This window comes from Plectropomus leopardus, chromosome 19, assembly GCF_008729295.1.
Source record: "Plectropomus leopardus isolate mb chromosome 19, YSFRI_Pleo_2.0, whole genome shotgun sequence".
Taxonomy (NCBI): Eukaryota; Metazoa; Chordata; class Actinopteri; order Perciformes; family Serranidae; genus Plectropomus; species Plectropomus leopardus.
Genome location: NC_056481.1, coordinates 11,682,599 through 11,707,285, shown reverse-complemented (window position 1 = coordinate 11,707,285; position 24,687 = coordinate 11,682,599). Strand labels below are relative to the sequence as shown.

Below are 24,687 nucleotides of genomic sequence, written 5' to 3'. Positions count from 1 at the left end.
GGCTTAATTTTTAACTTTGTAGCTATACAACTAAGAGTTTTATGATCTCAAACTTTCTGTCTCTCTGGTTCATCATGTGCTTACCATTTTCACTTATGTTTACCTGTCATAGTTTCCATCTCTAGTCCTCTCACGACTCCAAAGTGTTAGATAAAAGTGACTGTGAGTATACAGCATGTATGTGGACACTGTAATAGACCAGTGACCTGCACGGGGTGGCTTTGACCTTTGCCCAGTGCATGCTGGGACAAGCTCCTGCTCCTGAAAGAGTTGATGCAAAAAAAAAAAAAAAGCATATGCTAAGTGGGTGAAGTCAGCTTGAAACTTAGTGGATAAGTCAAATAAAGGACCTGCTGTAGAAAACAGGTTGTTGGCTTTACTTCTAACATTAGTAAGATAATATAGGAAAGTAATAAGAATTAGGTTCTGAAACAATAAGTAATAAAAGATCATTTATTCAAGGCATTCAAATAAGTTAGCCTAATTATGATTTATTATGTTTTGCATTAGAGCTGTGACAGTGAGTCAAACGAAAGAAAATCAATTGCCAACAATGTTGATAATCATTTCAGTCTTTTTTCAAGCAAAACTGTCAAACATTTACTGATTCCTGATTCTTTAATGTGAAAATTCGCTGCTTTTCTTTGCGATTTAAGACTGTAAATGAAGAGTCCTTGGATTTTTAACTGTTGGTGGGACAGAAGAAGCAAAATAAAGACGTCACTTTAGGCTCCGGGAAATTTTTATGAGCATTTTTTATGTGTTATAGACATAATGATTAATCAGTTAGTTGGCAGATTAGTCAATGATGAAAATAATGATTTGCAGCGCTGGGATGTATGCAAAATGGCTTCTCATGTCTTTGCTTTGAAATGTCTGCATGTTATAGATTGCATATTTTCCTTTTAATGTCTTAATCCATTAAATCATAATTATTTTTACTCATAAAGAACTCTGTGTTTCTCAGGTGGGGAAGGAGACTGTACAAACCACTGAGGACCAGATCATGAAAAGGGACATGCCACCAGCTTTCATCAAGTAAGAACAGAAGAAACTCTTTGCATAACTCAGTTTCATACAGTGACAAATCTCTCAAATGAATCAGTTGTCTCTCTCTACAGTATGTGGAACCCACTAGCCTCTCTCTGGCTCTCCTTTCTCTCTTTATCTGTTGCAGTAATGGCTGGTTGTGCCCAAGCAAAGGTCAGACATGGCATGTTAAGTGCCCTGGTGTAACAGAAATACTTTTTTTGCTTAGGGAGGAGTTCCTTTACCCTAAAGGAGAAGGGCAACAAACTCATACATGCCTTCATGCATAAGAGCCGCTGGCTGCTACTGCTTTTGGTTTATGTTAAAATATGAAACACACACACACACACACAGACACACTCATACACACACAAAATGTTGATGTAGAAAAGACAAGATGTACATATTTATCAATGTATTTGCCTTCCTGGATCAGCTAAATCATTAATTTGTGCTCAGCTGCTGTCTGTCCATATCACCGTCTTTTCCCAACCTGATTACATGAGACACTACTGTCTCGGGAGGGAGTGGCAGGACCTGGGAGCCCCCCCCCCCCAAGGTCAGGGATGAAACGCATTGGCAGGCGCAGGTCGTCAGGCTCAACACATTTGGCGCCTCCGAGTCACATCGTCACCCTGTCGTCATCCATCAGCACATGTGCTGGAATGCGTCTCCTTCACTAAATATAGTGTCTGTCGGGGTCCGGTTAATGCATGGCTGTTTCTTGCTAGTGCACGCTGAAGGACACTGCTGGCTGGCCCTGCAAAGATGCACACACACACGTCGACCTCGATGTCATGCACATACATTAGTTTTATCATGCAGGAGACTTACTCCAGAAGTATGGAAACTAAGCTCCTCTTGTTTTGCCCATTTGTGGTGCCTAAAATTGTGGAAAAAAAGCAATAATGATCTTTTTTAACATTTGGCCTGTAGGCAAATGACAGTAAACTGTGGGAACTAGAACATGTGTGGGTCCTTGGCTTGTTGCGTGTTTCTATGTGCAATGTGGCTGTTATGACACAATGCAGGTGGCATGTATGACGCTGAATCAAAGGGCTGAGCCTGCAGTTTTTTTCTGCTCAGGAGTTCATCGAGTGCATCGCACCACGGAGGCAACAATCAATCATTTACATTTCTGTGAAAACAGGGGTTGAATTGGGCCGGAGTCAGCTTGAGCTTCGCCTCTAGAGGTCCAATCGCATCCTGGGAAAACAAGCTGACTTTTCTGTCAAGAGATGGAGATACTCATGCTTCAGAACTCAAAGTCAAGTCAGTTTTATTTATTTAACCCAAAATCACAAAATTACCTCATAGGGCTTTAAAATCTGTATGATATATAATGCACTTTATCTTTCAAACATTAAAACAGAAGAAAGCATGTTTCATTTTTAACTAGCGCCTGAGTTGCTTTCCCCATATCCCACTCACTCAAGAACTTACTGAAAAATGAAATGTCCGGTCCATTTACTTATTCATCAGGCTTTTTGACAAAAAAATCTTAACTTGGGTTTGTTTCAGTAGATTTCCTCTTGAGTCTTCTGCTCACAAAATCAGAAGCTACCACTTCCAAGGTCAAGAATGAATCTTCAAGCTCAATTCATTCGGCTGTTTTTACAGTTTCTCTTTTGGCCAGTGAAAATAAAACAACATCTACTTTTGCTCTGTGAGAACATCATTTCAAAGACTTCATACATCTATTTCATGAGACAGGTGTGTAGGAAAGGGAAGAGTAGATCAAAAGTTGCAAACACACTCCCACACACATAACCATCAGAAAAACATTAAAATGCAATGTTTCATCATCATCATCATCATCATCATTTGTCTGCAAAAGTATGTCTACATAATATTTTTACTTAAGAACCAAGTTTCACTCTGACATCTAATGATGATAATTTGCCAGGGATGCACGAGTATGGCCAAAATCACATCACCAATTTTAGGAACAAAATATTTTTTTAATGCACTTAATTGTTTAGGCCTAATGTCTTCATTCTGTGTTGCAGCTTGTGGTGAACAGTGCGGTTTTCACACATGCATCGTATGGTACACAAACAGCCTGTGGTACAGGAAGTAAACTAACTGTTCTAGTGGGATGAGTAAGAATAGATTAAGCTGCTCACATGATGTGTGAACACACTGTGAAGGGCAGATTCTTTTATTGGCAATGCCTTCGAGCTTAGATATATTCATTTTATTCATGTTGTTACTTCTGACTACACCCAGCATCAGTTAACAGTTGAATCTAATCAGGTTATTTCTATATACATTAAATGCATGTAGAATTGTGGTGTTAGTCTTTAACTGTATGGAGAGGTCTACCCCCTTCCTAATTCCCAATTTAACCGCTGAATGAAAGATGATATAAAAAGTATTTCATCCGGGATTTAGACTCCATTGGCTCTCATGTTAGTACTTGTTTAAAGTCCGATGAAAAACATATAAGAAGAGAAAATCAAACAAAATCAATCAGCCTGTCAAGCAGTCACTGTATGTTATGGCTAGCTGTGTCTCAAAGCTTCCATCTGTTTTTGCTGTAGGCAATTTGCTGTTTCCATGTGTAAAGTCCATCTGGCTTCTGACGGTTTTTCGTATCATCAGCATGACTTGTTTTGAGGATTTTTATTTTTTATGTTTACTGGTCTTTAAATCCACCATCCTCTGCTTTCCACAGAGTGGAGAATGCAAGCACTAAGCTGGTGCAGGCTGCCTCCATGCTGAAAGCTGATCCCTACTCTGTTCCTGCTCGGGATTACCTCATTGATGGCTCTCGGGGCATCCTCTCTGGGACCTCTGACCTGCTCCTGACATTTGATGAGGCTGAGGTATTTATTCATTCTTTCGTTCATTCATTGTATTTTATTTGACAAGGAAAGGAAAGAAACAGTAAAGGAAAGAAATATTGGTACTACTTTTTGTGATTCCCATGTCTGTAATGCCTTTTAAACATACTTATAACGTGTTATAATCTGTTTATATCACTGTATAATTATAGATATATTTAAAAATAAAATATTCACAGTGCTTTATAACAGTAATCATAGTACATTATACAGCATTTTTGTAGACTTATAAGGTTAAGTATCATAATACTTCATAATTGCTCATCACTCGCTGATTTTTTTTTGTAAGCCCATGTCTAGAATGCATTATAAACATATTTAAAAAGTACTACACACATTTGCCGGGATAAAATTTTATTTATTTTTTTTACCTAATATCCACAATTTGAGTCAGTTAAGCGTAGTGGGTTTTTGGGGAAACAGTTTATTATATTTGTATGATTGTGCTTAGTAAGTGTTACATCTGTTTTTGCAGTTTAGTCCATGTAGTGATTTCCTGTTTTTTGCAGGATGTGGTTCTGCCTCTAACTTCAGAAACACATGTGAATCTATGTGAATCTATGAACAGTTTATTTATACTTCTGACCGACATCTGACGGCGGAGGAATTCATTTCTCTTCCTCATGTTCTCTGGAGTTGCACTGCATTAGTAAAGCATTAATGCAAAATGGTGTACATTTGCTTTGAATTGCCTGCTGTCTTTAGATGATGTTTCAGATGTGTAAAGGAGATATCACTGTGAAATAACTTCCTCTGTGTTTGGCTGGTTTGTAAGCAGCGTGATAAACAGATAAGCACTGTACAAACAGATACAAAAATGTCAAGAATTACAATTCCCACATGAAAGTCAGCTACCAGCTCGGCCATGCAAAATAAAATTGCAATGCACTGAATTGCAGCAGTAAATATTTTTTACATAGCATACTTATGTGTATCTAGACTACATTTTAAGTAGAATTAGGTTAAGTGTGTGTTTCGCTTTTATAATTAGCATACATTCATTTACACTGAAAGACTTTCATCTTTCTTTGATATAAACTTTGAAAAATATATATATTATATCTGTTAAATACCCAACACTGTATGGCTCTGTGCTTACCTCTTTGTTTAAAAGTAAATATCAGCTGATACATTGTAATCACATATGTTTTATTCCTAAATAATAATGATATTAGCCCCAAAATTCTGTTTCGGTTTGACTGTAAAAGATACTGTATATCTGGCAACAGAGGGTGAAAAATGGACAGAACATTGCTAATATAGCTTGTAATTGTGTGAAAGGTTGTACCAGTGTTTTTTCATTGGGCAGAAGCTGAGCTGAAAGGGCTGTAGTGTCTTTTTAATGGACACTTGAGCATGGCAGAGGCCTGCTGTTACTGGCTCTTCAGGTGTAAGGATAGTGTCCATTCCTGCATTCCCCCTGGGTACTGTAACACTTATAAAGAAGACAGAGAGGTAGATAAATATGCTGCACATGTCTGTGAACTCTCCATATTTCTTACACAAACACTTTCTAAATCTTGAGCCAGGCACAAAGATCATCCATCAGGGCCATTTTTCTTTTTCCTCTCAGGGAAGGAGAGTAAAACATTTTTTTAAAAGTTGCAGATCAGCTCTCTGGGAACAGACATCAGACATCCCAGCGTTGTCTGCAGCAGTCAGCAGGACTCAGCAGGAGTCATCAGTCAGCAGTGCCATCGTGTTTTCCAATGCAGCTCGGGGACGGCTCTGTATAGTGGAGTGGTGACTCCAGCAGTCCACATAAAGCTGGAATCAAGCAGCACAAAGAGGCTGGAATGTCAGCAGGCAGCATTATCAGGGTGTAATTAGAGAGAATTGGATGAGGGAGGGGCCTGTGGGGGCGGCTAATTTTATATAATCACTCTTTTCTGTGAATATAATTTAGTTTTTTTAATTCATTTTTGTTGTTGCCTTGTCCTGTCACTGTCATAGGTCCGCAAAATCATCCGTGTGTGCAAAGGCATCCTGGAGTACCTGACAGTAGCCGAGGTGGTGGAGTCTATGGAGGACTTGATCACATACACAAAGAACCTGGGACCAGGTCAGTCTGCTGATACAGCGGTGACAAAATTACTCTGCTGAAGTCTTGACAGTATATGTAAGGTTTTGCTGTCTTGGTTGACAGATTCAGGGTGTGTATTTGCTTGAGTTAACATTTCGTTTTTGCTTTGTTGGCACTGATCTGTTTTTGTCACTGTGCTGAAAGTAGAACTCAACCCAGAGTCAGAGTATACATTTAACAACTATACATTTCCTTTAAGTCTGTGTAAAGTGATAATTAAAATGTGTTATGAGTTTGTCACATCACAGAAAGATGTTATTAAACACCTGACCAAAAAAATCACCAAGTATGTAAAAGAAGGTCTCAAAAACCTGAAAAAATGCAAACAAATCTCTGAATTTACTTTACATGGACTTAGCTGCACACACCAAATGCGAAGTATCACCATCAAAATCAGTCATTCTGTTGAATTATTTATGCACCAATAATTCCTCCAGTGTCCAACTTTATGGATTTTTATGTTTTCAGGTTAGTTACATGCTCCTCCACATAATGATTTATGTCTCCAAAACTCCCAAATTGCAGCTTTCCTGAAAAAATGTATGTTTTGAAAATACAAAAGTTTAGTATAGGCATCTTATTTCATGGTCTTTTCTCATCATGAATGTATAGTCTTATTTTGAAAGTAACCCTGGCTGCCAAATAAATGTATTAGAGCAGGAAGTACATTACCTTTTAATGTCTTAAATGGAAATACTTGTTTAGCACTACCTTAAAATGACACTGTGAGCATGTTACTTGAGTAAAAGCTCTTAGTTCCTTTCCCCCTCTGGTTTGCTGTCTGTCACCAGGGATGACGAAGATGGCAAAGATGATAGATGAGCGACAACAGGAGCTGACACACCAGGAGCACCGTGTGATGCTGGTCAACTCCATGAACACAGTCAAAGAGCTGCTGCCCATCCTCATCTCAGGTAATCAAACAGGGAATTCCTTCACGTTGCTTTTTCATTTACTCGCTTATTTCTTTTTTGTTTTTATAACTGGCCCACTCTGTGTATTTCAGGTCAGTGTTTTTGAGTTGAAATATTGTTCATTGTGAGTTGTGTCTTATATTTTAGGTATCAAAATCTTTGTGACAACCAAGACGTCTGGCAGCCAGGGTGTGGAGGAGGCCTTGAAGAACCGAAACTTCACTTTTGAGAAGATGAGCGCCGAGATAAATGAGATTATCAGAGTGCTGCAGCTGACGTCCTGGGACGAGGATGCCTGGGCCAACAAGGTACACACAATAAATGACACGCTTTTACCTCCGTTTGTCTATGGCCATCAAAGTCACATGCACACTGTTACACAAGAGGAACAAGAGACTGCTTTGCTCCTTGAGCTGCTCAGTGTTTAAACATTGTTTTTGTGCATTCTTTATGGATCACAGCTGGAGGCAGTGTTTGTATGAGCAAATTTTGTCTGCCACCCACTGTGCTCTCACACACTCCGAGAATGTCTTTTGCAGAAGGATGCAGACTGGAGAGAAAATGAAGTGATGTTATTCTCATTTGCTGTATTTTTCTTTCTTTTTTTTCTTTTTTTTAAGAAGGCATGCACTTTGTGTCATCGGGATGACCTTATTTTAAAGGTTGCCAGGTGTGAAAAATGCTTTTGCTATATTTTAAGCTATATAAGTGAGTAATTAAAGTAGGAACGCTTCAACGTTCTGTGTGTTTATGTAGCTCATAAATCTTTTGGGCTCTTTCGTGTTTTTCTCCTATGCATGTTCTGCTTCTTTCCTGTCCAGTCACTCTCCAATGGCTCTCTACTGTGCTACTTTTTTTCCTTTTATTTTTGTTGTTCTCAGTTGGTATTTCCAGTTCAACATTTGTATTTATGTCGTTCTCCCTTTCTTTTGTATTGTTTCTTTCTCCCTTCACCCCCTGTAGAAGGTAAGACTTACCTCTCACGCCCCTTGGTTGTGAAGCGGCATGTCTGACAGATGTGTGTGCTGTCTTGTGCTTTGTGGTGCCGTTGTGTGCTCATCAGTAGCTAGGCAGTTAGAGGTTAAATTGTTGACGTTATGTCGATAGAGTAAATCAGCAGTTATAATTTATAGGACTGCTAATGGAATGGTGTTATTGAAGAAGTTTTGAGCAGGTTGAATAGCTGAAATGTTGATCTCCCTCTTTTTGGATTTGTTTTACTTCATAACATGACATTGTATCAACATCTGTGTGTCCTCCTCCTATTTAAACCTCACTATGTGCATGTCCTCAACCTGTCTCATTATTGATTGACCTGAGTCATGCAGTATTGATTTGGGTGTCATTAACAAGAATTCTCTCAGCTTTTTCCTGATCCCTACATGCATTTAACAGCCTTAGGAGGAGAGCACATAGAAAAACTGATATGGATTTTGATGTATGAATGTCAAATTTTTAGGGATGCACAGATTTATTGGCCACATATTCACCTTGTTTACTGCCATCAGCCTATCGGCAAATAAGATGACATTCACCAATGGCAGTGGCCGATGTTTTTCTGTTCTGTCACATCATTTTTGCACAGACTAGAGAAAGCGGGGCTCCAGACTTACGTTGTCCTGGAGACAATAGACAACACCTTTGAGACAAAAGGATGCAGTAAACTCACTATGGATGCGTAAGGGAAAGTACCCAATTTTTTACCTGATAACACTACATTGTGAACAACAAATCCGTAATGAAATTGGCAGGAGGATAGTTAGATCCCGTTAGCTGTTAGCAGCCGATGGCCAGAGCTAACAGCGGACAGAGGTTGCATTAAGTTCCATTGTGACACATTTAAGCTCTCTTAAGTAAAAATGGGTATTACACAAAGGTAACATTCTTATATGTTCAGATTAAATCTGTAAAAATGTAGTTTTTGGCGAGAAACTACTAAATAAAATCTTTTGAAGGGGAAATTTGTTGACATTTTCACAGAAATATAAAAAGATTTGAGAGAGGGAATTATTAAATATATAATAAAAAAAAGTTTTTTAAGTAGTCATTTAAAAAAGTTTTCATGTGAAAAAAAGGTTTTATTAACGATGGTTTCACTAATTAGGATGATTACATTTGAGCTTATTCTAAGACTTTAAAAACAGTTATTTTTAAAAATGAAAATATCTTTGTTTTCTTATAACAGAAGGGGAAATAAATAAGGACAAAATAAACAACAAAAAACGGCGGTTCAGGTTTAAGATGTAAAATGTATTATTATTATAAGCTATTGGTCATACTGCTATTTTACACAGCGTCATTGGCCCAGTAATTAAAAATCAGTGCATCCCTACTAAATTTGAGCTTTAATTCATGAGATATGGCCTTGTCTGCTCACAAAACTTATTTCCATGAACACTAAATGTGCACTCTTACTTTACATAATCTCTATTACTAATGCGACGAACCACACCTCGTCTTGAGTAATTCAGTTCTGTGTTTGATTATAGGCTGTAATGAATGTGTTGGCACTTGAGATCATATATCCTTCCATCTTTCACTTTACTTCACTGGCTTTTCCACTCACACACACAGGTGGTTACACACAGAACAAGTTTTAACAGAGCAAGTTTTAACAGTAAACTAATACACCCATCCAGCTCTGGTGAAATCAGATCACACCTTTTTACTTCCTGTTTTGTCCCCTCCCTTGTTCAGCTCTTACTCCACACACCAAGTTATATAAATAGACATGCTTGTTCTCTTTTATTTGTACAGAGGGATTATTGTGAGGGCTCAGACAGATTTTGTCATGAATATTATTAAAACAAGCCGCACCGGTTAGTTCTTGAAACTCTTGCGGAACTCTGTGTTTAAGGTGTAAGCTATGTCATGAAGAATAGTAATGTGTTTTATGTATCTCTATTTCTGTACCATGAAAAGTCAGATAACTAAAGCATTTATTCATCCACTCGGGTCTCCTGCTTTGCTCCATGTCCTACAAGACTCCGCTTTGTTTTACAGACTCCGGCAATGAGTGGACTCATTGTCGAGTCGGCCGCAGTTGGACAGAATGTTGTATTTCCATCCACTCTGATTGAGATACAACGCAGAGTCGTTTGGCTTTCATAACATGACACGCTCATTGTTGACGATGACGGAAACGGCATGCGCTATGTGGTTGTGCTTGACAGATGTTAGCGATGCTGCACATAGACTCTGCTGTGTGTTTCTATTACTGGAACACCTAAACAGTTGGGTTTGATGAGAATGATAACGAGAGCCTGGAGGTTTTCTTGACCGTGTAACTCAGAGAAAAAACTGTACATGAGTAAAAATACACTCCAAGCCCAGTTTCAGTGTGTTATGAATGTCTTGTTTCTTAATAGGAATACAGTTACTAAAATGAGATTTCAGTGTCTCTAATAATCACATCATGATTTGTAAAGAGAACATGTATACATGGAATGATTAAGGGCATTGATTGACTCATTTTTTTTAGTTTTCTTTGGCTGCATTGATTCCCTTTAAGTTATTCATTTATTCTGTCTTTCAAATCCAAAGGACACAGAGGCCATGAAGAGGGCTCTGGGGCTTATCGACTCAAAGATGGCTCAGGCTAAGAACTGGCTCAGAGATCCTAACGCTCAACCAGGTAATAATCATCTATGTCTTATATCTTGAGGGGTAACTTCAGATTTTTTTAACCTGGACCCTATTTCCCCATGTTTTTTTGTCCAGTTCACTAATAGAGACAACAATTTTTAAAAATGAGTCCGGCATTTAGCAAGACAGCTGCCTCCGGAAGTGGCAAAGTGGTGTGCAATGTAACCACTCAGACCACTGGGTGTCCCACACATTAATTTCTTTGTTGTGGTCAGCCATGATCAAAATATCTTCTGCCAGAAATAGACTGACGGAGCTGGACGTTCATGATGAGCGCTGTAAAAATATATACAAGCATCCTGTTAGTCACTGCATCACACTCTTGGAGCGCAGAGTGTACTCTGGGCACAACTGGAGCAGTGGAACGTCGGGCACATTAAAGATGAAACCGCTGATTCTGATGAGTCCAAAAGTTAGCATTCATTTGCAAAGTTTGCTCTTTGTGTCTACTCAAAGTTACTGTTTTTGCCACTGAGAGCATCAGATTGTTATTCTAAGTGTCGGACAACATTGCTGAAAGAATCCTCCACAAAGGTCGACGTGTTTGTTACAGAGTGAGATACAGAGTTTGTTTAACCAGAAACAACCCCAAATTCCCCATCATCAAACCCACCTTACTGTGTTTGAATAAACAGTAGTTTTACCATTGTCAAACACACTTCATTAAAATTTGGCAGAAGCAAAATAAAACTCACAAAAAACATCTTGGTTCATCTTTTACACCGTTCCAACAATCACCAGCTTTGTTTTGTTTGAAATGAAACCCTTAATTCACCCACTTAGATGTAAAAATATGCTGGCCCAATTTCTGTATATTGTGCTGTTTATTTCAGCGGAGTCTGGTGTGTTTGTTGATGGCGCTTTTGATGCTGTTTCAGGTTAAACAAATTGTATTGTAGTCTTCAACAAAAAGGTCTATCCCTCTAGGGTCCTTTTCATAATGTTGCCAGACACTTAAAATAAAAATCTGAGCATGTCAGTGACAAGAACAGACACTTTTAGAGGACGTACATTGGTGGTTCACAGTTGCCAGCTTGATTACATTGGAGCCTGATTTGCAGCTGAAAGCTGCAGCCCTCTCATTTAATACTGGACAAATTTAAAAAATTGTTGCTCCCATTAGTCACTTAGACACAAGAGCATGGGAAAATAGGGTCCAGGCTAAAAAATATCGAAGTTACCCTGTAAACAATTCATTCTGATGCTTATCAGGTCCTCAGGATGATAATTTATTTGTTTCTAGTGGTTATTGATGTGTCTGACTTTGTTGTGTTCCTAGGGGACGCAGGCGAGCAGGCCATCCGCCAGATCCTTGATGAAGCTGGAAAAGTTGGAGAACTTTGTGCTGGGAAGGAGCGCAGAGATATCCTGGGTACAGCCAAGACCCTGGGCCAGATGACTGATCAGGTGTCTGAGATGAGAGCCAGGTAGACATTGCTTTTTGTGTCTTTGTCACAACTATGGCGGGATAATTACCCTTATATAAAGTGCCCCAGGGATGACATTTTTCTTACCCTGAAGCAAACATCGCCCTGGTTCCCTCATCAAAAAGTCTATGGTATTTTTTCATTAGATGTTGGATTATTGCAGTGAATAAGCTCTGTGGTAAACAAACGTTTATGAGACTTACATGTTTTGTTCAGCAAGACAATCTTAATCACCAATGAACACCACTTTCAGGATTTTTGAAGCCTTAATTTAATTGCCAGATGTAAAAATCTAATACTAGGCTATAAGGAACAACACTATGGTTGGATTGTCACTGCTATTAGGCTGTGAAACTGTGCTGGGCGTAAACTTTCTGTAATGTCATTTAACCACTTGTTAGCAAACGCCTTATGTCAGACACATAAAGGCTTCAAAAATTCACGAGTGGAGCATTTACTGATGTGTCTGATGTTGTAGAACAAAATGTGAAAGTCTCTTAAGTGTTAACCACAGACTTTATATAAGACTTAAAAAAAACCCTTTCAAAAAACCCATTGACTTTGAGACGAAGGAGCCGGAGATGCTACAATGCTAATTCATTTCTGGGTTTTAGGGCTCATTACTGGGGTTCTCTATTACACGTAGTCCATGTCGTCATTTCATTATATATCTTTATGTTCTGTTTGATTCTGTCAACACATTTTTATTAGATATTTTATTAATAAATGCTCATTTTACACAGTAGTTTCTTTTCCTGTATTTAAAGTGTTAGGGAGTGTAAGACAGCACATTAGAGGGGATTATAGTGTGTAAGAGTGGAAGTGATATCCCTCTGATATAATATCTGATTGTCACCAGGGAGTCTGAGTCACGCTCGATTAAAAGCAGCTGTTTAGTATTAATCCGTAATCTACTTTAACCCCCGGTTGAGCTACTCCTCTGAAAACTGAGCGATGCCTCTGAGCCTTGACTTCTAATAGAGGCATTAAGTTAGGAAATGCTATTCTTAAACAAGGGGAGCAGCAGGCTTAAGGTTTTGGGTAAACAAACAAAAGTGTGCATGTGTGGCCTTTAAAGCCGTAGCGGTGCTGCAGTTTATGGTATCCATATGTTTTCTTTGTCCACCCCAGAGGTCAGGGGGCGTCCCCAGCCGCCATGCAGAAGGCACAGCAGGTCTCCCAGGGGCTTGACGTGCTAACTGGGAAGGTGGAAAATGCTGCTCGTAAACTGGAGGCCATGACTAACTCCAAGCAGGCCATCGCCAAGAGGATTGATGCCGCACAGGTGAGTCACTGACCAGTTTGGCTTCAAACCTTGAAATGCATTTTGATGGTGTTTTAAGTGTGTTACCTGCCCCTGCAGAACTGGCTGGCGGACCCTAATGGCGGCCCAGAGGGAGAGGAGAACATCAAGGCTCTGCTCACTGAGGCCAAAAAGATCGCTGACATGTGTGAGGACCCCAAAGAAAGAGAAGACATCTTGCGATCCATTGGAGAGATCGCTGCAATGACTGCCAAGCTGTCTGATCTCAGAAGACAGTAAGTTCCTGACTGCTGGAAATATTGCATCATTTTATACATAATTATTATAAACTAAACACTGCAATAAATAAACAATGCAGTAAATATCTTTTTTTTAATGTATTTATTTTTTTCTCTTAGCCTGACTTTTAATGCCTAGTCAATATTTACTACAAAAAACTTAAAGAAATACATTCAAATATGAATATTAAGATAGCCACAACATATTCAATTTGAATATAACAGATAACCATTGTACGTAATCATTGTTAAGTAATGTTTATAAACTTGGACTTGAAAGTTCGTTAATCCCCATTGGATCATTGAGGTATTTTATCTCTTCCGTTTTCCTTGTAATGATTCTCTTTTTCCTGTGGGAGTTCAGCTTTTGTACTACAATTTGACTGCTCTCATTCCATTTCTACAAACGGACTAGAGTATAGGTTTTTGTTCTGCACCAGAAGTCTTCATTGAAACACATTTTAAGTGAACTACTCCAGATATGGACTAAACTGGCACTGTGAAAGCACACTTAGTGAAATAGACTGAAAGCTATTTGCACTCTAACTGTAGCTGGCCATGTAAAGACCACATTTCAGCCATATCTTTATGATAAAACACCTCCTCAGACCCTTTATTGCTGTTTTTATTTCCTTATAGGGGTAAAGGTGACACTCCTGAGGCCAGAGCTTTGGCTAAACAGATCGCTACAGCTCTGCAAAACCTGCAGTCCAAAACCAACAAAGCGGTGGCCAACAGCAGGCCAGCAAAGGCAGCTGTTCACTTGGAGGGAAAGATTGAGCAGGCACAGCGCTGGATTGACAATCCCACCATGGATGACAACGGCGTGGGTTAGTCTGGCTCTCACCCTCCCCAGCTTCCACATCTCTCTATCTCTCTCTCACACTCCGTCACATTCCTTCCACTGCTCCTGTGGTCGAAATGCAGACCAGACACTTTGTGTACATCTCGCTTTTTACAGTACTCGACATTCCACAACGCTCTCCCAACACTGTTATTTCTTCTTTGGTTTTGGCTTGTCTCATCTCAAACCTGGACATCGTTGTATATGTTTATAGTAGAGGTGTAGGCTGGCTGCTCTATGAGGGATTGGTTCATGTAATATGATGGATTAAAGGCATACCTCAAAGGAACAACATGGAATAATACAGAGAGCATGGCTTTTTTCTTCTAGTGTTGATACAAGCACTCAGTAAAATACCAAAACAACCCAGCATGCAGTGGGCTGCTTTTTGCAGGAGGGTGCCAAGTTTATTTCTGGCCTTAAAAAGCACACTAGTGCTGAAACAATTGACAATTTTCATTTTTGTATTACATTAGACCATTTATCCAGTGAAATATATAAGCATTCTCTGGTTTACGCTTCTCAAGTGTGAGGATTTGCCTCTTTCTTTTTTGTGTCATTATGAATTGAATATGTTTTGGTACTCGGGCTATTGGGTGCACAAAACAAGCTGTTTGAAAATCATTCATTGTGGGAATTGTGATTTTTTTTCACAATTTTATCTTGTTATCTTATAGAAGATTGGTTAAATAATGAAGAAAGTTCAAAATTATAAAATTTCATAATAAGAATTTTTGAAATTCATTTTTTAACAATTTTGAAGAGATATCAAAAGTATATTTATGTCCTGATTTTACACAAAACAATCCAGAAACAGTGGATGATTTGTTCACTTCAGCACACAGGTTTGTTAGGGGCCACGACACATGCCGTGTTTTTGCGCCCTCAGATCTAGTTTTGATAAAGTAGATGTGCAGAAGGTACACGCTAAAGTGAGAGAGGTGCTGTCCCGTGTGCCTGTTTTTCAGGGTGTGATGGCTGCACTCAGAGTTAAACAAAGTTCAACTTTGGACACAGCAACATGCACGACATGTCATCAGCTGAGGAACATCCAATCACAGCCAGCAGATACAAATTTGGAGGAAAAGTTGTACATTTTAGTGCAGGGCTATCCAGAGCTCTTCTGTCTGACTCACTGACATTTTAATTCAGACTTAAAAAACAACCCCTGGAAGAAGATCAGCTCCAAACTTGGGATTTCCGTTAAGTAGGTTATGGTCACATGGCAAAGTCAGGCGCAGCCTACCTCTGTGCGCTTGTAAGTTGGCACAAAAGTGACCAAGCACCTGTCTTCAGATTTTCCAGGCAGTAAAAGATGCGGCATGTTTATAAGCCCTTTGTGTTGATGCACCAAAAGAGAGTGACAGAATGTTAATTAGCAAAATATTGTTTTTTTTGTGACTCATCATGTGTATGTTTGTCTTTGTGTGTTTAGGCCAGGCAGCCATCCGCGGGCTGGTGGCAGAGGGCCGCAGGCTGGCCAACGCTCTGCCAGGCCCGAACAGGCAGGAGCTGCTGGGTAAATGCGAGCAGGTGGAGCAGCTCATGGCCCAGCTGGCTGACCTTGCTGCCCGCGGGGAAGGGGACTCCCCTCAGGCGCGTGCTGTTGCTCAGCAGCTTCAGGAAGCTTTGAAAGTAAGACGGCTCTCCCTCAGCAGTCATTCAGACCTGCAGCTTCATTGAAAGATCAGGATTTACACACAGAGACAGAGAAACAACCCCATCTGCTGGTTACCAGTGACAGAAGAAATACAAAAATCTTAAGTGCAGCACTTTACTTTAAGTGCTACTGTCAAAATTAAGTATAAGTGAACAAGCATTAGTGGTACAATGTTCTCGTGTGTACATTCTTCACTGGTCAAATGAAGAACATACTCTTTTAGCAGCTAAAATGTCTCAAAATGCCATTTTTCAGTGTTAAAATTTTCCAAAATTGGAAGTAATGCCCTAATTAAGATGTGAGAAATTATGAAAAACTCACATCTACAATTTTGGGCTTTTCATTATTTCAGATGAGTCAAAAGATTACATGCTTTAGGCTAAAAAATTTAAAAAACTTTTAAAATAATGTCATTATGTAACAAGTTTTTCATGGTTTCCCAGAAGTCGTAATTTTGTAAAGGGCTATATCTAAACTCTAAATCTGCAAGATAAGAAGCAACAACAGCCATCAGATTAAATATAAAATATAATATTAGCTCTAAAAGTACAAAATCTCCAACAATCAGAAAGTAAAACCGCACAATTCTGCTTTCATACAGCACTTCACTTCGAATTCATCAGGGTCATTAAGAAGTTTTTAATCTACAAGCTCAGCAAAGCAATCTTGATAAAACATGTGTATCTGTAATCTTTGTGAGCTGCTGTGAGTGCCTTGACTGGTTGTAACATCTGTTTTTTCCTCCTTCCAGGACCTGAAAGGAAAGATGCAAGAGGCAATGACTCAGGAGGTGTCAGACATCTTCAGCGACACCACCACCCCCATCAAATTACTGGCAGTGGCTGCCACCGCCCCACTGGACGCCCCCAACAGAGATGAGGTCAGCGGTATAGTCACGCTTCTCCTTACTGTGATCTCGCTGCAATCAACCTCCTCCAGTTTCATTTATTGGCAGGGTGTTGACTTATTTCTAACATCCCGTTTAAATAATTGTTTTATTTGATCATGTGTAGGTCTTTGATGAAAGGGCTGCCAACTTTGAGAACCACGCCAATAAGCTTGGCACCACAGCAGAGAAGGCTGCTGCTGTCGGCACTGCCAACAAGAGCACAGTGGAGGGAATCCAGGCTGCCGTCAAGTCAACAAGAGACTTAACACCACAAGTATGTAACGGTTTAGTGTTTATATCTGTTTCCGTTTGTGTCTGCCCTCCGCTCAGCATAAACAGTCGCAGAGCTTAAGTGTTTTCCGCTTCTTGAGCCAAGTCTTTAGCTGTTGTAGTTGGACTGACAATTAACAACTCGGACTGTTTTTTAGGTGGTATCTGCAGCTCGTATTCTGCTGAGAAACCCTGGCAACCAAGCTGCGTATGAACATTTTGAAACCATGAAGAATCAATGGATTGACAATGTGGAGAAAATGACAGGTGAAGTGCCATTAAACATGACCCCTATTTCATCCCCGTAGTGTTATTCTCTATATTAACATGTTATCAATGTTAAGGTTTGGTGGACGAGGCCATCGATACCAAATCCTTACTGGATGCCTCAGAGGAGGCCATCAAGAAGGACCTGGACAAGTGCCGTGTGGCCATGGCCAACCACCAGCCCCAGATGCTGGTCGCCGGCGCCACCAGCATTGCCCGCAGAGCCAACCGTATCCTCCTGGTGGCGAAGAGAGAGGTGGAGAACTCTGAGGATCCTAAATTCAGGGAGGTGGTGAAGGCTGCATCTGATGAACTGAGCCAGACCATTTCTCCTATGGTGATGGATGCTAAAGCTGTAGCCGGAAATATTCAGGATCCAAGTATGTTGATTTTGCTCACAGGTTTTAGGATTATGTGTTTTGTGCTTGTGGATCCCTCTGATCAGTGATAAACATGTTTGTTTTGTTGTAAACAGCTCTTCAGAAAGGCTTTCTGGACTCAGGTTATAAGATTCTTGGTGCTGTGGCAAAGGTCAGGGAGGCCTTCCAGCCCCAGGAGCCAGACTTCCCACCACCTCCTCCTGAACTGGATCAGCTTTATGTAAGTCCTCAGATAAGCACAACTTTTAATTTGGTAAAACCTCTGAAGCTGCTTTCGTTTAGTGTCCAGAACAACTTGTGTTTTTAAACTGCCGAGCCATAATTACTTTAACTTGTCCTTGTAGCTTAACGATGAGGCAGCACCACCCAAACCTCCTCTTCCTGAGGGTGAAGTTCCTCCTCCCAGGCCTCCTCCCCCAGAAGAGAAAGATGAGGAGTTCCCTGAGCAGACTGGTGATATGGTGAATGAACCCATGATGGTGGCTGCCAGGCAGCTCCACGATGAAGCCCGCAAATGGTCCAGCAAAGTAAGTGAACACTGTAAATACAGTCATGGACAGTTACACTGAAATCCTTGGATTTCAGAAAGCTGGATTCTAAATTGCTTATTTTACAATAATATACGCAGTGTGCAGTTGCAGTATATACTATACAGTACATACTGCATACTGCATACTGCATGTATCAAAAAATTGCAGTGTGAAACTTTCAAATCAGTGTATTTTGCAGTATGCAAGTCCAGGTTTAGTCAGCTTCTGGTTTTGGAAATTGGTAGTAAAATAGATAGCACATCTAACATTAATTGTGAACAACTACTACTCATGGACGAATTCCTGAAAGCAAAAACAGACACAAAATTACCTTTAAAGGACAAAAAACTAAAAAGATATATAACAGCTACATAGAGACACAAAACAACAACAACAACAACAACAAAAAGGTAACATGACCACAAAGTCTGTGCGCTTAGATCCTATGTAGGAGAGGTGGTGCAGCCTTTTGTAAATCTGTGCTCAGGGCCCCAATGTCTCACAATCTGTCTATGCTGCTACTGCATAGCGGCAGTTTGCCGGCAGATAACTGCTTCTGTGTTTTTCTCTGTACCTATGAACAAAAATTAGAACTTAACATTAGATTTAAGTTATGTATGTAGTGTTGTTTTTTTATTGACAGCTCACTAACGTTTAAATTGTCGTCACTGTGATGTCAGAAGTTAGCTTTATAGGCTTGATGTCAAAAACACCAAGTAGGGGCAAAGTGGGGCTCATACAATAATTTAAATTTTCTGTTGCTATGAGGCGTGTTCATGTGTTTAATTCAGACATTGGACATGGCCAAAGGCAGCAATTTGCCTCTGCTTGGTGTTTTCGTTGTACCGCTCTGGCTTTGTTATGGTTAGTATAGGAAATGTAGTTGTAAATTTATAACAGTGAATTATTCTACTTACACAAGATTAAAAGAAGAAAATATGAGTTGTTGTGGCTGTTGCAGTACTTTGAACTGTTGGATACAGTAGGTGCGGTAGAGGTGATTAAGTAGGCAGTTTTGAATACAGCTTATGTTCCTATCGTCCCTCATAGGGAAATGACATCATTGGTGCTGCCAAACGAATGGCTTTGCTCATGGCTGAGATGTCCCGTCTGGTGCGCGGGGGCAGCGGAAACAAGCGTGCCCTCATCCAGTGCGCCAAGGACATCGCTAAGGCTTCTGATGAGGTCACACGGCTGGCCAAGGAGGTGGCCAAGCAGTGCACTGACAAGCGTATCAGGACCAACCTGCTCCAGGTCAGTTCAGTTGCCTTCATCGGAGGGTGGATTTTTACTGTGGAAAGAATAAATATTTGTTTTGTATGACCTTGCCTGACTTTCGGACCTCGTTGTAGGTGTGCGAGCGTATTCCCACCATTAGCACTCAGCTCAAAATCCTGTCCACAGTCAAGGCCACTATGTTGGGTCGTACCAACATCAGTGAAGAGGAGTCGGAGCAGGTGAGTGCAGTCTTTACCGTGAGTGCTTACAAGATTCACATTGTGAATCTTCCCTATAACAGCGTTTGAAAAAACATTATTTCACCGTCCGTCATCACTGCATCTCTTCGTTTCTTCTTCTGCAGGCCACTGAGATGTTGGTCCACAACGCTCAGAACCTGATGCAGTCTGTGAAGGAGACAGTCAGAGAGGCCGAGGCAGCTTCCATTAAGATCCGGACAGATGCAGGTTTCACCCTCCACTGGGTCAGAAAGACCCCCTGGTACCAGTAAGAGGAGGACCACTGTTCCTCTGCCTGATGCTGGTTCCATCCAGCTGTCCAGAAGGACATTGAATGGACACATATTTACTTTATCAGAGCTATAATGTCAATGCCCGTCACACTAATAAGGGTAAAGCTTCTATTAGTCCCGTATCCTGTCTGTAACAGTTGCTGTTCTGGTAGAATGTAAACGATGGGACTATCAGTGCGAGTTATGGGGTAGATTCTATCTCGGGATGTCCTTTTTTTTTTCCCTAAAAGTGTGTAAAAAAAAAAAAGTTTTAAAGCTTATTTTGGAGGAGTATATACTATATGTTTTGATTAGAGGTTGGATTACATATAATGCAAAGTTGTTTTGGGCCTCTTCTAGACACAGACCTTAAGTAAAATTGAAATAACTAGATTTTCTTGAGACATTTTTTTATCTTTGTACTGATAATTTTATTATCATTCATTCGCCTTTGCTAGGATAAGCACAGGAACCCAAGGAGCTGTTGCAAGTACAGTATAGGCTGAAGCTCAGCACACGCAAATTATATTCAGTGGTATTATGCCCGTTTACACTATTCTGTATGATCACAAGTGAAAGCAAAACACTGTTTATTATTGTATTAATGCAACTGTAGCGTCCTTTATTTTCTTAAGAGTTCTGCCAAAGATGTTCTGCCATGAACTTTGAAAGTATAGTTGTCTTTTTTGGTAAGAAAAACAGATTTTGTTACTTAAAAGCGTAACTTAAATTTCTGCAAAATGCTGGCATTAAACTCTTTCTAGATATGTTTAATGTTTCACATGTTGCATCGAGATTATATGTAAGAAACAGGCTTGTGCTACACTTTGAGGCCTAATAGCCAAAAATTCTTACCCTGATTTTCACAACAAGCTAACAAAGCTTCGTTCAGAGAGGCTCGTCTCGCCTCCTGTTTCTTCTTCTTCTTCTTCTAAACACTGCACACAGTTCTACGTCTCATGTTGTCTTGTCGTGTACAATCATTTTTTTGTGATATATGAATTGCACACTTCTCCTAGGTAGTCAAGGGAATGAGTTTAGAGATGAAGCACAGTGTCATCTGCAGCTGGTGAAATCATCATTTTATCACTTTTGTCTCAATATGTCTTGATACACTAAACATAACTGGCCACTAAATGTGGCAACTGTAGTTGATATTTTGAAATGTCTGAAGACCGTCGGTGTGAATGTCTTTTTAAGTATCTAATACCAACTGATGTGCCTTGTGAGAGAAACTTTATTTGCAATTGATACAGTTTTGCTTTACAGATGTTTTGTATCATTTGTACAAGGTATGGTTCGTTCGAAACAGTTGTTGTACATGATTCTTTCATAAAGTTACACCCGCTTCATGACTGTTACTTCATGTCAAATTATGCTCTATGCAAACCCTGAGAAAGTTTTTTTTTTTTTTTTTTAAAGATATCAAAATTATGCAACTCGGTTGGGTTTAAATGGGCCTGAACAACATTTTGCTGAGGCATTGTTCACAATTTTGTAATAAAGCATTTTATAGCACTTTGAGGTGTGTTTGCTCTATAATTTCTGCTCTTCTCACACAGTATATACTCACTAATGCCTGTATTGTGAGTATGTTGAAGTTTTTCTTTTACTGCCTCACCTGGATCGGCCTGCAGGTATTGATGAGTCAGCTATCTGATCAGTCTACATCATCATTCAGCTTGTTTTGAACTGTGCACATTAAGCTTGGGTTCTCTTTCTGGGCTCAGGTAGATTAATAGACCTTTATTCCAAATAGTCAAAACTTAAAAAATCAGACATCTGAGGAACTCATTGTCAGTTGGTTAATTGATAATGAATATAGGACAGTTTGAGACCTTGAAGATCTGTGGTCTGTTTTGGTAGTCCACTTTTTAAAGTGTCACTGGTGCTTAACATGTCTTTTTAGCCTACTATAAAATATTTTAATATATAAATCTCTTTAAAAAAAATGTTTGTTATTTATGTGGGGGACGAGGATAGTAGAAAAAAGGGAAGGCACGTCAAATATTTTTTTAAGCACTAGAGAGTTATGTTTTTTTTTATTTTTATCTTAGGAGAAGGACATTCGGCTTTAAGTTGTTGTATTTTGTTTTTTATTTTAAATACCCGGAGAACCCTTAAACCCACATATGGGTTTTAAATGCATGTTTACCTTAAAAATCTCCAAAAGCATGACATGTATCATAGCCAGGAACTGTGAGATATGGTTATTTATGGTTAAGGAGGGGTCGTATATTTTCCCTGTTACTTAGGGAGGCTTAATGAAAAATAATTGTAGCTCCAGGGGCGGTCATGATACCAAAAAAAAAAAAAAACCCAACAACTCAAATGTCTGCCAAATAAAGTACAGTCTCTAAGTATTTACATCAATTTTCTTGTACTGCTTTTAGGGTTTTTCCAGTAGAATTTAAACTTCTGCAACTTGAGCAAACATATTCCTTTACTTTTTTTATGCTTATTTTCCAGTAATTTTCTTTCTAGTTTTTACTAATTTCTTGCTGACATTTGGGCTATTTTGGGGGGTAAGCTGCTTGTCGCTCTCCCATGATTTTTAAAGAAATCAAGCCAATTTGCACAGGTTTTTAAGGGTCAATGCACCACTATCCCATAAACAGCACACTATCCTATGAAAAAATTACTACTGTTATTGTTATTATTATCTTATCATCATCATTATTCGCCTTACAACTTATTATTATTACTACAACGTAAAGTACTATGGTAGCCTAATTTATCTTTTATCTTTTACTCAGCAGTCTGCTACACTAAGTAGGACCATGATTTGTCTCCTGTGTGAAACGTGCAGACAGAAGTTGAACTCAATCCTGGTGAAACAGGTGAAAGGGAAAACACCGCGATAACGTGAGATAACTATATCTCTTTCGCCTCTTTATGTGAGTCAAATGCACATTTGGCTCGACCGGGATAACTCGACATAAAATAACCAGCTAACAGTGTCCTTTTCTCTGAACATAAACAGTTTTCTCTCTACGTTGCATGCTGTTGAATGAGCAATTTCTTCATTATCATCTGTGGGGAAGAAGGAAGCTGCAGCCTCTATAGTCTTCCCCCGGCAGTGAGCAGCTCCCCGGACTCCGCGGCGTCAACACAGCCGATACTGATTAAAAGAAAATATCAGTGGAAGAACAAAAACATGTCGACGGGGAGGAAGATCGCGTTGAGGTAATAAACTGATAATGTTTGTATTATCTGACGGGGGATGCTCTGCACAGTTAGCCCGCTGCAGCTAGCTGTTAATGCATGCTAGCGGCTGTGGTGTTGTGGTGAGCTGTCAGCAGGAGGTGCAGGCTGAAAAACAGTTTGGACCTTTGAACGTTACATCAACTCCGGTGTGCAGGTGAATCAGCTGTTAGCATTTACACGCGTATTGTTCAGTTATAGCGATGCTAACAGCAGCTAGCTGGAGAGGGTGCTCGTCACATGATGTAGGGACAACAATCGTAGCTTTAACCAACGTGTTGACAAAAATAATGCGGGAAAATTGTCATGTTGGTGTTGCAACAGTGGAGATGTGTTGTTTTTAGTAGCGAGGTTAAACTGATGAGAGGATTTGACAAGGTGCGAGACACTTGAACTTTAGCTAAGAAGTTAATCAGTGATGCTGTCGTCTTAAAAGCAGTTGTAATCAATTCACGGTCAAATCTGGCTCCCTTTAGGGTGCAGGGTGGCACCCCAACCCATTTATGATTCACATTAAAATAAAACGATTCACACTGGGAATTTTTTTGGTTTTTTTTTAGTGTACATAAGGTGCCAGAGTGCATAAAACAGCATCAAAATAGAGCTTATTTATCAGTGAAAGTAAGGGGGATCCCCAGCACCTGCTGACAGAAGTCCTGGCTAAGCTCCTAATGTCCTAAAATCCTAGAAACGCCCAATATCCTAGAAGTGATGATAATAATAACTTCATTTATAAAGCACCTTTTAAAACAATAGTTTACAAAGTGCTTTGGCAGACAAAGAAATGTCCTAAAATCTTAGAAACGTCCTAATATCCTAGAAGTGATGATAATAATAACTTCATTTATAAAGCACCTTTTAAAACAGAAGTTTACAAAGTGTTTTGGCAGACAAAGAAATGTCCTAAAATCTTAGAAACGCCCTAATATCCTAGAAGTGATGATAATAATAACTTCATTTATAAAGCACCTTTTAAAACAGAAGTTTATAAAGTGCTTTGGCAGACAAAGAAATGTCCTAAAATCTTAGAAACGTCCTAATATCCTAGAAATGATAATAATAATAACTTCTTTTATATAAAACCTTTAAAAACAACAGTTTATAAAGTGCTTTGACAGACAAAGAAATGTCCTAAATCCTAGAAAAGTCCAAAAAGTCTTTGAAGCATCCTAAAATCTCAGAAATGTCCTGACATTCTAGAAATGTCAGGAAATCCCCAAAGTGTGCTAAAACCCTAAAAAAAAATCAAGAAAAATCCTAAAATCCTAGAAATGTCCTAAAATCCAAGAAAACTCCTAAAATGCTGGAAATGTTCTAAAATCCTTGAAATGTGTTAAAAATCAAGAAATGTCTTACAATCTTGGAAACACCCCAGAATCCTAGAAACATGTGTTGGGCTGCTGTGACTGGACCCTGCCCCCCTGTCAT

General features: G+C 39.5%; 2 protein-coding genes across 3 annotated transcripts in view; both read left to right on the top strand.

Moving 5' to 3' along the window:
• LOC121958663 (vinculin) overlaps window positions 1-21,579 on the top strand; it is a 36,559-nt gene extending 14,980 nt beyond the window's left edge. The window contains exons 2-21 of the mRNA XM_042507745.1: window positions 968-1,038; window positions 3,707-3,857; window positions 5,829-5,937; window positions 6,750-6,872; window positions 7,020-7,180; window positions 10,416-10,506; window positions 11,797-11,944; window positions 13,076-13,229; window positions 13,308-13,483; window positions 14,126-14,316; window positions 15,766-15,965; window positions 16,742-16,870; window positions 17,004-17,153; window positions 17,308-17,416; window positions 17,494-17,796; window positions 17,892-18,016; window positions 18,141-18,323; window positions 19,377-19,580; window positions 19,679-19,783; window positions 19,909-21,579. Coding sequence (XP_042363679.1) covers window positions 968-1,038; window positions 3,707-3,857; window positions 5,829-5,937; window positions 6,750-6,872; window positions 7,020-7,180; window positions 10,416-10,506; window positions 11,797-11,944; window positions 13,076-13,229; window positions 13,308-13,483; window positions 14,126-14,316; window positions 15,766-15,965; window positions 16,742-16,870; window positions 17,004-17,153; window positions 17,308-17,416; window positions 17,494-17,796; window positions 17,892-18,016; window positions 18,141-18,323; window positions 19,377-19,580; window positions 19,679-19,783; window positions 19,909-20,055 — 3,030 coding nt within the window. The 3' untranslated portion in view covers window positions 20,056-21,579. The remainder of the gene's footprint in view (window positions 1-967; window positions 1,039-3,706; window positions 3,858-5,828; window positions 5,938-6,749; window positions 6,873-7,019; window positions 7,181-10,415; window positions 10,507-11,796; window positions 11,945-13,075; window positions 13,230-13,307; window positions 13,484-14,125; window positions 14,317-15,765; window positions 15,966-16,741; window positions 16,871-17,003; window positions 17,154-17,307; window positions 17,417-17,493; window positions 17,797-17,891; window positions 18,017-18,140; window positions 18,324-19,376; window positions 19,581-19,678; window positions 19,784-19,908) is intronic.
• Window positions 21,580-22,905: 1,326 nt separating this feature from the next.
• LOC121958367 (adenosine kinase-like) overlaps window positions 22,906-24,687 on the top strand; it is a 131,298-nt gene continuing 129,516 nt past the window's right edge. The window contains exons 1-2 of one of the 2 annotated variants that reach the window (XM_042507256.1): window positions 22,909-22,952; window positions 23,039-23,241. In XM_042507256.1, coding sequence (XP_042363190.1) covers window positions 23,066-23,241 — 176 coding nt within the window. In that variant the 5' untranslated portion in view covers window positions 22,909-22,952; window positions 23,039-23,065. Of the gene's footprint in view, window positions 23,242-24,687 lie in introns of both variants that reach the window. The other variant, XM_042507255.1, reaches the window with a different exon arrangement.